Source organism: Xyrauchen texanus, chromosome 36 (genome assembly GCF_025860055.1).
Source record: "Xyrauchen texanus isolate HMW12.3.18 chromosome 36, RBS_HiC_50CHRs, whole genome shotgun sequence".
Lineage (NCBI taxonomy): Eukaryota > Metazoa > Chordata > Actinopteri > Cypriniformes > Catostomidae > Xyrauchen > Xyrauchen texanus.
Window position 1 is genome coordinate 20,565,066 of NC_068311.1, and position 14,675 is coordinate 20,579,740.

The 14,675-nt window shown below is 36.3% G+C and overlaps 1 protein-coding gene across 1 annotated transcript in view; it reads left to right on the forward strand.

The window, feature by feature from the left end:
* The first annotated feature begins 4,094 nt into the window (after positions 1-4,094).
* Positions 4,095-14,675, forward strand: part of LOC127629985 (mediator of RNA polymerase II transcription subunit 13-like) — a 48,739-nt gene continuing 38,158 nt past the window's right edge. Inside the window, exons 1-3 of the mRNA XM_052107338.1 lie at positions 4,095-4,741; positions 6,152-6,386; positions 12,532-12,700. Of these exons, the coding sequence (XP_051963298.1) occupies positions 4,673-4,741; positions 6,152-6,386; positions 12,532-12,700 (473 nt within the window). The 5' untranslated portion in view covers positions 4,095-4,672. The remainder of the gene's footprint in view (positions 4,742-6,151; positions 6,387-12,531; positions 12,701-14,675) is intronic.

Below are 14,675 nucleotides of genomic sequence, written 5' to 3' on the forward strand. Positions count from 1 at the left end.
GGCAGGTAGAAGGCTGGGGTTTGGGGACTTGTTTTTCAGAAGGTGGGGTAGGTATTTGCCGTTTTGGGGGGCTCTCGGGGAAGGGATGAGGAGAGAGAAGTTTAGTTTAATTATGTATGTTTATTATATATATATATATATATATATATATATATATATATATATATATATATATATATATATATATATATATATATATATATATATATATATATATATATATTTTTTTTAATTATTATTATTATTATTTTATGTGACCACAGGGGTGTTGGTGTTTGGATATTAGTGGGGGTTAAAAGTTAAATGATGATTCGGTGTGTATGTGTTGTGTTTTTCTCTGTTGGGTCTTTTTTGTTTTTTTTAAATGTTATTGATTCAATTACTAATATTTTTTTTCAGAGACAAACCATTTTTTGGCTTGTGCCACAATGCTCTATCGTATAACGTACTGAAGAGTCCAGGGTTGGCTGGATTTAGGGGTTGGTTGGTAAAGGGTTAATTTCTATTCTGTAACAGAGTTGTGACATCTGAATGATTAAAGGATAATTCACCCCAAAATTAAATTTCTCTCATCATTTACTCACTCTCATGCCATCCCAGATGTGTATGATTTTCTTTCTTCTGTTGAACACAAACAAAGATTTTTAGAAGAATATCTCAGCTCTGTAGGTCCATTCAATGCAAGTGAATGGTGACCATAAATTTGAAGCGCTAAAAAACACAAAGGCAGTATAAAAGTAATCCATAAGGCTCCAGTAGTTAAATCCATGTCTTCAGAAGAGAAATGATAGGTGTAGGCAAGAAACTGATCAATATTTAAGTCCTTTTTTACCCTAAATATCCACTTTCACATTCAGAAATTGTTTTCTAAAAACCTTACTTTGTGTTCTGCAGAAGAAAGAAAGTCATACATATCTGGCATGGGATGAGGGTGAATAAATTATGTGAGAATTTTCATTTTTGGGTGAACTATCCCTTTAAAGGGTGTGATAATACACTTTAATAATGTTTTACATTGAAGCTTAGTGAGCACTACAGCTAAGAATGAGGCTCAGCGTTTTTACAATCAAGTAACGGTGTTTGACTTCACATCTTAGATCAGCTGTCAGGCATAAAGTCTTAAAAATAAAAACATGTGTATCTCAATTCACCTTTTTTTTTTACTGGCTCTGCTTCAACAGTAGACATACTTGCACGGCTGATCTGACTGAGTGAAGCCTAATTTTCCCAGGTAGCATTTACACTGATTATATATTTATTCATTTGGCAGACGTTGACTTACAAGTGATGAATAAGACAACGCAAGCAATTAGTCATGTCAGGATTCAACAAGTGCTGCAAGAAAAAGCTTCAAGGTTGGCATGAAAGGTGGAAGCTAGAGAAGAGATGTGAGTGCAAAGTATTATTAGAGTATTATTATTATTATTTTTATACTCATCTATATTCATCCATCCACACACACACACACACACACACACACACCTTTCCGTCCATTTACTGTATCTGTCTTGGTTGTACAGTATACAAATGCTTTACGAGTATTTTATTATTTTAATGTCAACATCCTCATATGGCTCTGCCAAGCTTCTTGCATTGTAAATGATTAAATTAATTTACAAATAGCTCATCATGAATAACTCATTCAAATATTTAGATGCAAATGAGAAGCTGGTATAACAAGTGGGACCAGAATTATTACTAATCAAATAGGGATTTCTTCATTTGAATTTCGGGAAGAAAATGCTTATATAGTCCATAAAATCCTGTGTTTTAGCATAGTTTTTGAGGGAAATATCATCCTGAAAACCTGGCAAAGAACTGACAAAGGGGAAAGATAGCAACATTTCTTCCATTCTTTGCCACATTTCTCCCTTGCTTTGCACTTCAGTCAGATATAATCATCATTAAATCTCATTATGAGATTGTATTAGTTAATATTTGTAAAACAGTCAAATAAAAAAGTCAAATTCAATTTTCGAATTAAATTTTCAAATTTTGTTTTCATACAATTCTCATCTTATTTTAATTGAAATGTAATGTTCAATGACATGAACAAAGAACAGAATATATTTCTATTTCAACAGAGCCCACCATAAGACCTATTTGCACAATATGAACTGCAGCATATTCACAGTTATCTTTTCATTTCCAGTGTTTTAATCACTCAAACCATAGAACCATACATTTATTTACTATGCACATACCCAATTAGTTTTATCATTAGTTATTATTTTTGTGGTGCATTAGGTTATGACATATTATATAGCATATTTTAAAAATGGTTTGTTCTTAAACCCTTAAACCTTGTATAAATTGTCAAATTTACACTAAGATAAAATTCTATTTCTAGCCATTTTACATGCACATGTTACCAGACACGATCATATTTATTATCAAGAAAATTCACGTTGGATCATAATTAATGTTTTTCTAATAAGATCTTTGATATTATGGCAAAAATCATATTCTTGAAAATAATAGTTTTTATTGTTTTTCAGTAATAATATCTAAAATCATTAAAACAAGATCAATTTGATTAATCTTGATTTAGAAACAACACTGCATAAGATATTTTATTTTTTTAGAGAATGTAGTTTTAACATGTATTTTGTCTTACTGTACTGGCAGAGTTTTTATAGTCAAAACAAGTGAAAAAATCAACCAGTGCTGAAGAAGTTAAACAAAGTATTTGGAATACATTACTGACCTTGAGTAATCTAACGAAATACATTACAAATTACATTTTACAGCATTTATTCTGTAATCTGTAGAGAAATACATTTCAAAAGTAACCCTCCCAACCCTGGTCCCACTTAATAATGTGTTTTATGGGGACCTTTAACCCCAAATATTATCCTTTAACTTATTGGATAGTTATAAAAAAAAAACGTTTTGATTTAATTATCTTGAACAAAACTGAAAATTATAAATATGTATTTTGTCTCAGAATAAATGTGATCATTTCAGGGTTTCTCATTAGCTACATACATTCATTAAAATGAATTAAATATTAGATCAAATTACCTACAGATTACAGAATAAATGCTGTTAAATGTCATTTGTAATGTATTTCGTTAGATTACTCAAGGCCAGTAATTTATTATAAATACTTTGGATTACTTCTTCAGCACTGGTAGATTTGTTTCACTTGTTTTGACTATAAAAGGTCTGCCAGTACAGTAAGACAAAATACATGTTAAAACTACATTCTCTAAAAAACCAAAATATCTTATGCAATGTTGTTTCTAAAATAAGATCAATCAAAATGATCTTGTTTTAAGGATTTTTAGATATTTTTACAGGAAAAAAATAATAAGTTTGTTGCCCTAATATCAAAGGTCTTACTAGAAAAACATTAATTATGACCCAACGTGAATTTTCTTGATTAAAATATGATCGTGTCTGGTAACATGTAAAATGGCTAGAAATAGCATTTTATCTTAGCGTAAAGATGACAATTTACACAAGGTTTATTTCTATTTCTTCTGCTCCAAACTGACTTCAAACGTACTTCTCTGTCTGCTCGTATGAATGTGAATCATAAGAAAGTGTTTCACAGCTGCTCAAATGCAGTTTGTACTTTGTTTTCCATCTGAAAGGACTAAATATTAAAGAAACAAATGACAATAAAATGCAAAGTAATCTCTTCAGTAATCAAAATACTTTTTGAATGTAACTTTATTCTAATTACCAATTATTTAAATTGTAACTGTAGTGGAATACGGTTACTAATATTTTGTATTTTAAACACGTATTCGCACATGTATTCGTTACTCCCAACCCTGATAAATACATACATATATATATATATATATATATATATATATATATATATATATATATATATACAAAAAATGTTTTGTTTTTCTTTTTAAGAAGGAACAAGGAACAAAATATTACTGTAAAGACTCTTTTAAAACCTTGCATCTCCCAAAAAGGAGTTGTTGCTCTGTTATGGAGCCGATTCCGCATCGACTCTTTTCTTGATTGAGGCGCTGCCAATCGGATCCGAGTAGAGTAGACCAGAGTCGAGTGCAGTAGACGGGTGTCCCTGTGGCCGCCATTAAATGATGCGACCAATGTATTCAAACAAACCAGTGAGACAGCTGAGCGCTGCACAGCCTTTCCTCTTTTAATCGTACTTTTTTTTTTTTTTTTAAGACCCGAAGCGTTTACCTTTTTTCGTCAGTTTCGCAAGACTTCTGACCGCATTCGGGTGAATATTGGAATTAGACCGCGTGATTTTAGTGAATTTTAAACCTGAATTATTCTGGCTTGAACTGTTTGTTGCTGCCTCGCTTAGCCCGTCAGTTAGCCTGACGCTAGGCTAGGCTAAAAGGGGAGGGCTGAATTTACCTCCCTACCCGCGCAAACGCTGTAAAATTTCTTATTTTTTTTTAGATGTTTCGAATTGGAAGGATCAATATATCGCACCGCAGATCATGGTAAAGGCGTGGCGTTTTTCGTGCAGGAAGTTTTTAGCAAATTCTTTAACGCATTCCTGGTAAATGAGTAACCTCTAGCAGAGCTAAGCTAATTAGCTCACTGGACGCAAACCCGTCCTGCTGGTTGTGTCTGAACGAGAGCGAGAGGGAGACCCGGTCCGAAAACCAACTCCCATTATCTGTTCCCGGGATCTGATAGAGATGATGGCTCGCCGGACTGCGCTCTGATGATGAGTTCTTGTTTTGTACCTAACGGGGCGAGCCTGGAGGACTGCCACTCCAATCTATTCTGTCTGGTACGAAATCAACTGAGTGTATGTGTGTGTGTGAGGGCCAGAAGCCATTTTTAGCCGGCCAGTCAGTCAATCAGAGGCCTGTTGATCTAAATACCAACACTAACTCCTGCTGTTATGTTTAATGTACAGTAATGTTAGCTCTTGTTTGTGTATTTGCATGTGTATAGTGAAATTTGACCCGTGAGTGTTGACTTAATTGTGTTATTTAGGTCGTGTTGAAATGTTCGCTTACTATGGTAAACACTTGCTGAACTAACTGGGTTGATTAAGCTGCAAGTCTGTGGAATGAAGTATCTCCAAGTAAACTAAACATTAAGAACGACACAAGGGACATAAATGAATAAAAAGCACAAGTACGTTTTGACACATTTGTCAGTCACTTCAAGCACAGTGAGAGATAAACGAGTCGTATGCTTTCGTTTTGCACTACAAACTTCTTTACCATTTAGGCTAATATTAGGACAGTATGCGAACAGTTTTAAGAAAGAACTGGTTATAAAATACGTTTTAGCTCAATATCTGTGCGCAATATTCTATGTTAATCTCTCGTGAACAAGTCTAAGTAGCTGTTTGGCTATTTATTAGGCTAATAAAGCTCGCTGGCGTTATATAATAAGTTTCTTCTGCAGTAAAACTTTGCATTTGTAATTTGCGCAGTAACCCGCTAATGTGCTATAAATTTTCCTATACACACCTACATTATTTCCTTCAACTTTCGGCTCAAAAATTATCTGTAAACATTGAGCAAGTATTCAGGACAAGCTTGCTGTGTGTCTGCCCTTATTTCACTTCCTAGCTCAGATCTCCAAAAGCTTGTGTATTTGGACATATTGGACAAACTGCTCACATTACCACATAATTAGTGATTAGAGAAACTGAACTTGTTTGAATTGGATGTCTGTCCCCTTGTAAAAGCAGACAATTGAAGTGTTTCCTTGACAGATGATGTGGATTTGTAATGTCATTCCAGATTTGATTTGTTTATGCTTTGAGAAACTTAGTGGTATAGCAATAGATCACTTTCCTGATATGCATTTTCAGATGCTGCTTAAAATGGTTGTTGTTGTTCAGAGCAAAATGCTGACAGTGATTTTAAAAATACATGTTGATTCATGATGCATTAATTTATGGGCATGGCTAAATGCCGTCATCTTGCATTAGTCCAGCAAAACATTCTACCATCATCACAAGCATACATTTGTCAAAGTTACAGAATCAAGCACTTAAGTTGTTATTTTGGCTGTGTTTTGTTATACGAATGTCCATTAACCTTCATGCCACAACAGTAAATCTTGTTTTCTCGTACATCTCAATGCTATTTAGTGGAGTCGTCACTTTATCACTCGTTGCTGAGCCATGCCACATGATGGATTTTTCTAACACATTCTCTCTCTCTCTTTTTGCCTTCAGGCTGACCTCACAGGGATCAAATGGAAGTGCTTTGTGTGGCAGGGACCCACCTCGTCCCCCATCCTCTTCCCAGTCACAGAGGAGGACCCCATCCTTTGCAGCTTCAGTCGCTGCCTGAAGGCAGATGTGCTGAGTGTGTGGCGGAGGCACCAAACCCCAGGTCGCCGGGAGTTCTGGATCTTTTGGTGGGGCGACGATCCCAACTTTGCAGAGCTCGTCCACCATGAGCTATCATGTACGTCTACTTTTTTTAAAAGTGTTTGTTCATCCAAACATAAACATTCTCCTCATGCCATCTCTGGTATGAATTACTTTCTTCAGCAGAACACATTTGAAGAAAAATATCTTAACTCAGTAGGTCCTTAAAATGCAAGTGGATGGTGATCTGACCTTTTGAAGCTCCAAAAAGTACACCCAGTCAGCATAAACATCATCCATATGACTCCGCTGGTTAATTTAATGTCTTCTGAAGTGAAATAATCTCTTTTGGTGTGAAAAAGATCAATATGTAAGTACTTTATAACTGTAAATCATCTCTTTGGTCAGCAGCAGTACACGTGTGTGACATAATTGTGTTGGCATTTTCACGCGAAAACAGACACACGTGAGCGCTGTAGGAGGAATGCTGTACAGAAGCTTCATTGGTTTTGGTTTAGATCTGTATTTGTATCTGTTTGTTTACTCGCAATGGTGCATTGTATGCTCATCCAGGATGTCGCAACAAAGAGAAAAACTTGAAATTATGGCTATAGCTTGCCGACGTGAATGTGTGAAAAACCGTGTTAACTCCGCCCTCTCGTGAATGTGCATACTGCTGCTGACCGGAAGCGATGATTTATAGATAAAAAGCACTTAAATGTTGATATTTTTCACACCAAAAACAATTGTTTCGCTTTAGAAGACATTCATTTAAACAGTGTTATATGGGTGACGTTTATGCTAACTGTCTGTGGTTTCTCGAGTTTTAAATTTCGGATCACCATCCATTTGCATGTTAAGGACCTACTGAGCTAAGATATTTTTCTTCATACGTGTTCTGCTGAAGAAAGTAAGTCATACGCATCTGGGATGGCTTGAGGGTAAATTATGAGAATTAAAATTTTTGGGTGAACTATCACCTTAAGCAGACACATGGCTTCCAAGCCATGACATGTATGCCTACCAAATCAACAATGTCTGTATGTTTACATGCACAGTTATAATCAAGATACAGCAGGTAGACAAGGCACAGGAAGACTGAGGAAGTGACGTAGATATTTACCGGATTACTTTTTGCATCAGTTTTGTGCATAAAACCAAAATTTAGCTTCTCAACAGTGAGATGCACACAACGTGGGAAAACTTTACAGCTTCATACATTTCTTACATCAATCATTAATTTTGGCACAAATCAGATCAAATTGCTACCTTGTTTGTGTTACTTTCAACTTCCAGGTAAAATGCACATCGTACATTGCCTCCATCTTTCGGAGCATACGCATAATGCAGAGGCCAATTGTTGTCCAATTAACATGTATACTTGCTGGACAAAGCAGAGCAATAATCATATTGTGTTAGTCTAACTTCACAATTTAAGAGTTGGCATGATGTTTTAAAAAGGTGAGTTATTATTTTAGTCTGACACAAATTACAATTTTAAAGTGCATGTAAATTTGCTGTAATGCAGAGCTCAGCTATTAGGATGGCCTGCAGGGCCAGTGTGAGAGAGGTTTGGGCCATTTGAAGGAACTGTCAGTGCTGTCAAAAAATCATAAATTGATTTGTCATGAACATGTTTTTTTTATACCTTTTGAAATATAAAGACTTTATTTTCTGTATGTATTGAACGTCATTCAAATTTTGCTGATTTAAACTTAAGGTAAGGTTTGGTCTAAAATGTCACATTTTGCAAAGAATGAAAGGTGACAGGCTTATAATCATCAGTAAGAATGGTTTGAACATTTTTAAGCAATCTAGGGGCGGGTAAAAATATCAGTTTTCCGATGCACCGCAGTCTTCATTTGAACGATATAAATTCTTAAATCCTAAGATCAATCTTTTACTGTTTGGCAAAAAAGCTAACTAAAATTTTTATATTTTGCAACTGGCTGGTAAATGTTCATATTTCACTCACCAGTGATTGTATAGTATAGTGGTGGAGTATTCAGCAATGAGATCCTTTCACTGCGTGTTAAAAATAAAAGAGGTTCCATGTAATATGTGTCCAAAGACGAGATCCACGCAACCCTGTTGTCATAAAATAGGGTCTCTTTTAATACCCTTTCTGTACTGTACTATATTTCTCGTTAACGTTCGCTCATTTACAGACGTTCTTTACAGAAATGCCAGTTCCCTTAAAGAGGCAGTAACTGTTTTTAGCTAATGTTCAACAAATCAATGTAAATGCCTTAAATGATACAATCCATCCATCCATCTTCAACCGCATATCCGAAGTCGGGTCGCGGGGGCAGCTGCTCCAGCAGCGGGCCCCAAACTTCCCTATCCCAAGCCACATTAACCAGCTCTGACTGGGGGACCCCGAGGCGTTCCCAGGCCAGTGTGGAGATGTAATCTCTCCACCTAATCCTGGGTCTTCCCCGAGGCCTTCTCCCAGCTGGATGTGCCTGAAACACCTCCCTAGGGAGGCGGCCAGGGGGCATCCTTACCAGATGCCCAAACCACCTCAACTGACTCTTTTCGACGCAAAGGAGCAGCAGCTCTACTCCGAGCTCCTCACGGATGACTGAGCTCCTCACCCTATCTCTAAGGGAGAAGCCCGCCACCCTTCACCCGTTTCGGCCGCTTGTACTCGTGAACTAGTTCTTTCGGTCATGACCCAGCCTTCATGACCATAGGTGAGGGTAGGAACAAAAATTGACCGGTAGATCGAGAGCTTTGCCTTTCGGCTCAGCTCTCTTTTCATGAAAACGGTGCGATAGAGCGAGTGCAATACCGCTCCCGCTGCCCCGATTCTCCAGCCAACCTCCCGCTCCATTGTCCCCTTACTCGTGAACAAGACCCCGAGGTACTTGAACTCCTTTACTTGGGGCAATACCTCATTCCCTACCTGGAGTACGCACTCCATCGGTTTCCTGCTGATATAATGATACAAATTAAACAATAAACATTTAACACAAACTTGTATAATATTATATCATTTATTAATTGTGTACATGAAAAAAGCAAAATGTGACCAAAACGATCAAAAACTTTAAGTATAATTATTAGGGATGTCGAGTTAACACGTTAATAAAGCGCGATTAATTATACAAAAAATAACGCGTTAAAAAAATGAACACATATAATCGCAGTATCACCTGTATACACCAGAGGGCAGTAAGTGAAATTTCAGCTGTGTGAGCAACACACAGTTTATACAGTGAAGAAAACAACACAGATATGCATTACTAAGGGTTCAAGTGTGAACTAAGGGATCTCAATATGTGTTTAAAGATTGAGTATTAAACTATATTTAACTTGACACAGTGACCTAAACATTTTTTTATGACGCAACACACCCGAGACGCGACACAAGCATGTCTGACGCAGGTCATATGGTAGGGTGACCACCAGTCCCGAAATTGGAAGCTTTGTCCCGCAAGTCATAAGCAGTGTCCCATATTTCAATTTTGTCTGTATTTAATTTTTTATCTTTATTATTATTTCGGCATCATTGTATTTCATCGTCCTACAAAATCACTATAAAAAAAAAAGTTAATTAGAAAACACTGAACGTGCGCAGCGCAGCCTTTTTTTCTTGCCAGAGCGGGAAAACACTGGGGGGAAAAAACTGCAGCAGAAAAATGGGTCTATCCGGAGCTCCCGAGAAGAAAAGGTGTATTTGTTTGTATAATAAAGAATTGGAGAAAATATATACATGGTTAAAACCAGTTACAGGTGACCCTAAAAAAGGAGAGTGCAGGGTGTGCCACCGAAGTTTCACGGACAGCTCTGCTGAAGCATTTCAGTGCCCCAAACATGACAGTTCTGATATCTTTGGCTTTGAGCTTTCCTGTCACCAACGCATTCGTGGAGAGGGTCACTGATGACCGCTGCGTGGACAGAGACAAGGAACTGAGCATCTGTGGACCTCGTCAAAAGTGAACTCCTGGTGAAAGTGAACACCTACACCTGCCTGGAGTTCTACAGTCATAATGAATGAGAAGGCCCTAGTCGAAGCAGCCAGATCAGACAAAAAAAAAAAATGTAATTCAAGATGCACTAAATCCGGTAAGATCGCATTTAGTCTTTAATAATGGAATTGATGTACTTATTTGGAAATGTGCTTTTAAACGATTAGATTATTATTTTCACCTCATTATATTTACATTGAGTAGGTCTGAGCTGTTAAAATTAGTTTGTATCGTAGACCTTATACCAAACTGAGTGACGTTCACAGCGCTGTCATTAACATTTAACATCACTGCAAAAATACATCTAATATAAAATCAATATTTATTCACCTAGTACAATAATAGTAAGTTATTTCTCCCTTGTGTCCCTGCCCCTCACCTTTTTTGGGAATTTGCCCACGCAGTAGTATTTTGGAGAATTTTTTTTTTTTGGATATTATTTAAATACTCATTGTACCTCCAACAACTCCAAAGCATTGAAAACCATTGCACTATGTAATGAATATAATGTCTTGGCATTATTGTAAAACATATTTGTAGTATTGTGTACTATGTAGACCCCTGGCTTGTTTCTAAAAAAAATAAAAAAATAAAAAATCTGACGCAGGTGCTCATTGACGGGTCCTTAAATAAGCCCTCATAATAAATCTCCAACTGATTGACAAATTCACTTGTGAAATGGATATCTGTGAACTGTGTGCCAATGATTGACTTATCAATAATATGGTAGTGAACAATACATTGTATTCTAAAGCCACTTTTATATTGTTTTATCAATGATTAACTCTTCTGCTACAAGAATGTAATGCATATTAATTATCTTAATGTTTTTTATTATATATATATATAATTACTTTTTTATATTTAAAGATAACTGTGTATAATTATTTCATCATTATATATTGAGTTATTGTTATATGAGGGGCTTTCTCAGCAAATATTTGTATATGCGATTAATCTCGATTAATTAATCGGGACACCATGTAATTAATTCCATTTAAAATTTTAATCGATTGACAGCCGTTTATGTAATATTGTAATATTTTCCTAATTTACCTAGTTAGAAGGCCCTCTGTATAATTAATAGTATTAGCTGGGAGACTATTTCTTTCAAATGTTAGCAAAGGGACATTATAACTGAAATATACCCATATAAATCGATATTGGAATCAAATTGAGAGTTTGTGTTTCAACCGGACGGACCAAAACCAATCTGTAATGATTTGCATAGTTTGCCATCCTTCTCCAGCAGAATTGAATTTATTAATTTATACCTGTATTTGCTATTATTGCAAATATAATTTATAACTTTTTCAAAATCAACGTTTATGTAAATCTTTTTTTGTACTTTAAAAAAAAAAATGTTTATTGTGTTGCGGCCAGTGAAAATATTGGCAGGGCAAGTAAAACTTGAAGCAGAAAAAATAATTGCTTTTGAGCCTTGCTGTAATGATTGCATTTTGTAGTCTGAGATTAAGATAATTTCTTGTGGCAAAATCAGTGGCTAGACTAGAGGTGTTTCCAGACATTAGTCACAGACTGATTATCGAGATTTCATTTGCTGAGGTTTGCTAACTGCATTAAATGCAATTACATCACAGCAAAACTATTGAAGGGTTTCATTGTATTGTATGTCTGAAGTCTCTGAATTTAGAGGGGAAAGGAGATCCAAGTCATTGACTTTCCCCAGCATTGGCTCAGCATAGTTTTAGGCAGAGCTTCATGCCATTGACATTGTCATAAATAAAGCGTTCCTCAAGATATGAGCCATTCAGCTCAGAGAAAGTAAGATACCGTGGATGAATCTAAGTGATGCATTTTTTAAATCCTGGCTTGTCTTATACTGGAAGCCTTTTCATAAGGTGTGACTTGGCTCTGGTATGAGGAGAATAAAGCATCTGTTTCTCATCTGACTTTTATTACCATAACAGCTCAGTCAATGAAAAATGAAGTGAGGTCAATTTCCTAATTCTTAGAATTATTTTTCCCACTCATAAAATCGTTTTGTCTTTTCCAACAACAAACACTCTTGAGCGGTCCAAGCCAGAGTCATGGGCAGTTCTCAAAGCATCCTTTAATTCAATTTGTGCTGGGAAAATACAGATGTACTATGACCTAAGTCAGAGAATTTTCCCTGCTGTCTATCCATTCTAAAGGCCAAGGTTTATTTCTGTTATTTATTGTATGCATTACACAGTATTCAGGGCAGCAGAAGGTGTGCATCTGTGTATGTGGACAGAGTGCTAATCTGCTCTCTCTGTGATACAGGTAACGAGGACGGTACATGGGAGGGTGGCCTGACCTACGAGTGCCGAACGCTGCTCTTCAAAGCCATCCATAACCTCCTGGAGCGCTGCCTCATGAACCGTTCCTTTGTTCGCATTGGCAAGTGGTTCATCAAACCCTATGAGAAGGATGAGAAGCCCATCAACAAAAGGTACAAGACTTGTTATAAAACAAACGTGCAAATGGGTGACAGCTGTTGTCTGCTTTGCGCCATGTTTATGTTACGCAGATAACATTGTGTGTTTTTTTCGTGCCCAGCGATGCAAATACATGCCGTGAGCTGCTGCATTAAACAGCATGATCCTCATTGTTTTTTGCAGCCGATGAGTGACATCAGGCTGTTGGCATCCTTTTGCAGGGAAGAGCCCCTGTTCTGGAAGCCAGCGCTTCTAACATGTAAATTCCTGGGGTATTCTGTTTATGTGAAAATTGCACTAGAGCCTGTCATCATCATCCCAGTTTAGCTGTTTCTATGTGCCTGTCTTGAGTGTAATATTCTAATAACGTAGGGAGTGGTAATAAACGTGCTCTATCTAATTGTCTGTCTCATTTGAATAGATGTCATTGCTTCCCTCAGGGCAGAGGTGTTGTGGTGTGTCTATGGGTGGGAGGATATGGTTTCCTGCTGAAGGTGCGCTCTAGCTCGCTAGGACTGCGGTGTCAGTTAAGGATGCAAGAGGTGGAAAGCGTGGCTGCCGCCTCTGTCTAAGTTTTAATGAAGAGCTTACACTTTTACAAAACACTGACATTGCGGTTTCACTTTAGGTATGTGAACCGGAACCACCATTTTGCTTTCACTTGTTTAGCTTTGCTCGAACTTGCAAAGTTCTTACTAATAATCAAGGCCGGATGGAATCTGTAGACCTTTTTTTTTTTCTTCATTTTTTGCACTGATTCTGGAAGAAACTATAGGGCACTATGAAATCTATTACATTTGTTTCCAAGTTTTCTTTTTTCTCAAATTTGTGTTTTGCTTTAAAAAATTTCTGAATTCAAATTAATTCATACAATTTTAATCAAATGAAAAACAGAACAATTATTTTTCACCTTACAATAACAATCTTTTTTAATCAAATGAAGTGCTTCTATACAGATCCTGGCAGCACAATCCATAACACAATACCGGAGTTATTTTTTATTTGTCAAATACATTGCTGTACAGCATCACAGTATTAAAGGGTACCTATTATACCCCTTTTCACATGATGTAATTTAAACCTTTGTTGTCCCCAGAATGTGTCTGTGAAGTTTCAGCTCAAAATACCCTACATATAATTTATTATTCCATGTTGAAAATGCCAATTTTTGGGTGGGAGTAAAAACAAGCTGTTTTTATGTGTCTTTAAATGCAAACGAGCTGGTGCTCCCCACCCCATATCCAGAATAGGGCGGAGTTTTGGCATCTCTGCTTCAGATATCTAGACATCATAAGCAATATGACTGACAGAGAAAGTAGTGGTGTTCAGCCGTATATGTTTGAACCGGAGTCAGACGCTGATGAGGGAAGGACTCCATCAGAAGTAACAACTTTTAGAATGAACCAGGAAGTGTCTGAATGATTATTTGATAAATGTATTTATTTGTTGTAGAAGTTTTTTAGCAGTTTTGCAACGATGAATGAGCAACACACACACAAATACTGTTAAAACGTTCGCTATGCACTATAACGAAACATACCACAGTTAGATCCATTGCTCGAATCTGATTGGACGAGACGTTCCAGCTCACACTTCTATGGCATAAGATCTATTATTGTTGCAGCAAAATCTACCGTGTATAATAAAGGCTATAAATTATCACAATACCAAAATTTAAGTAGTCTGTAGTGAAATTTGACTTTTTAATACCACAACAGATAATATCACTAACTAATATGTTAATTATGGAAGAATGGTTTCAAGTTCTTAATTATTCAAGACTAGTAAACGGTCAGTAATAAAATATCCCCCCCCCCAAAAAAACAGCAATGAATATAAATAGATTTAAAAATAATCTTTTTTTTAAATGTTTTTATCAGCAGTTTCAAGTATTCAGGTAAACGTTCAGAATTAAATGCAACATATTAAACTACTATTGGTCTTCACTGTATGATTAATATACATTAATCATTTTTAAAGCTGCTTAAG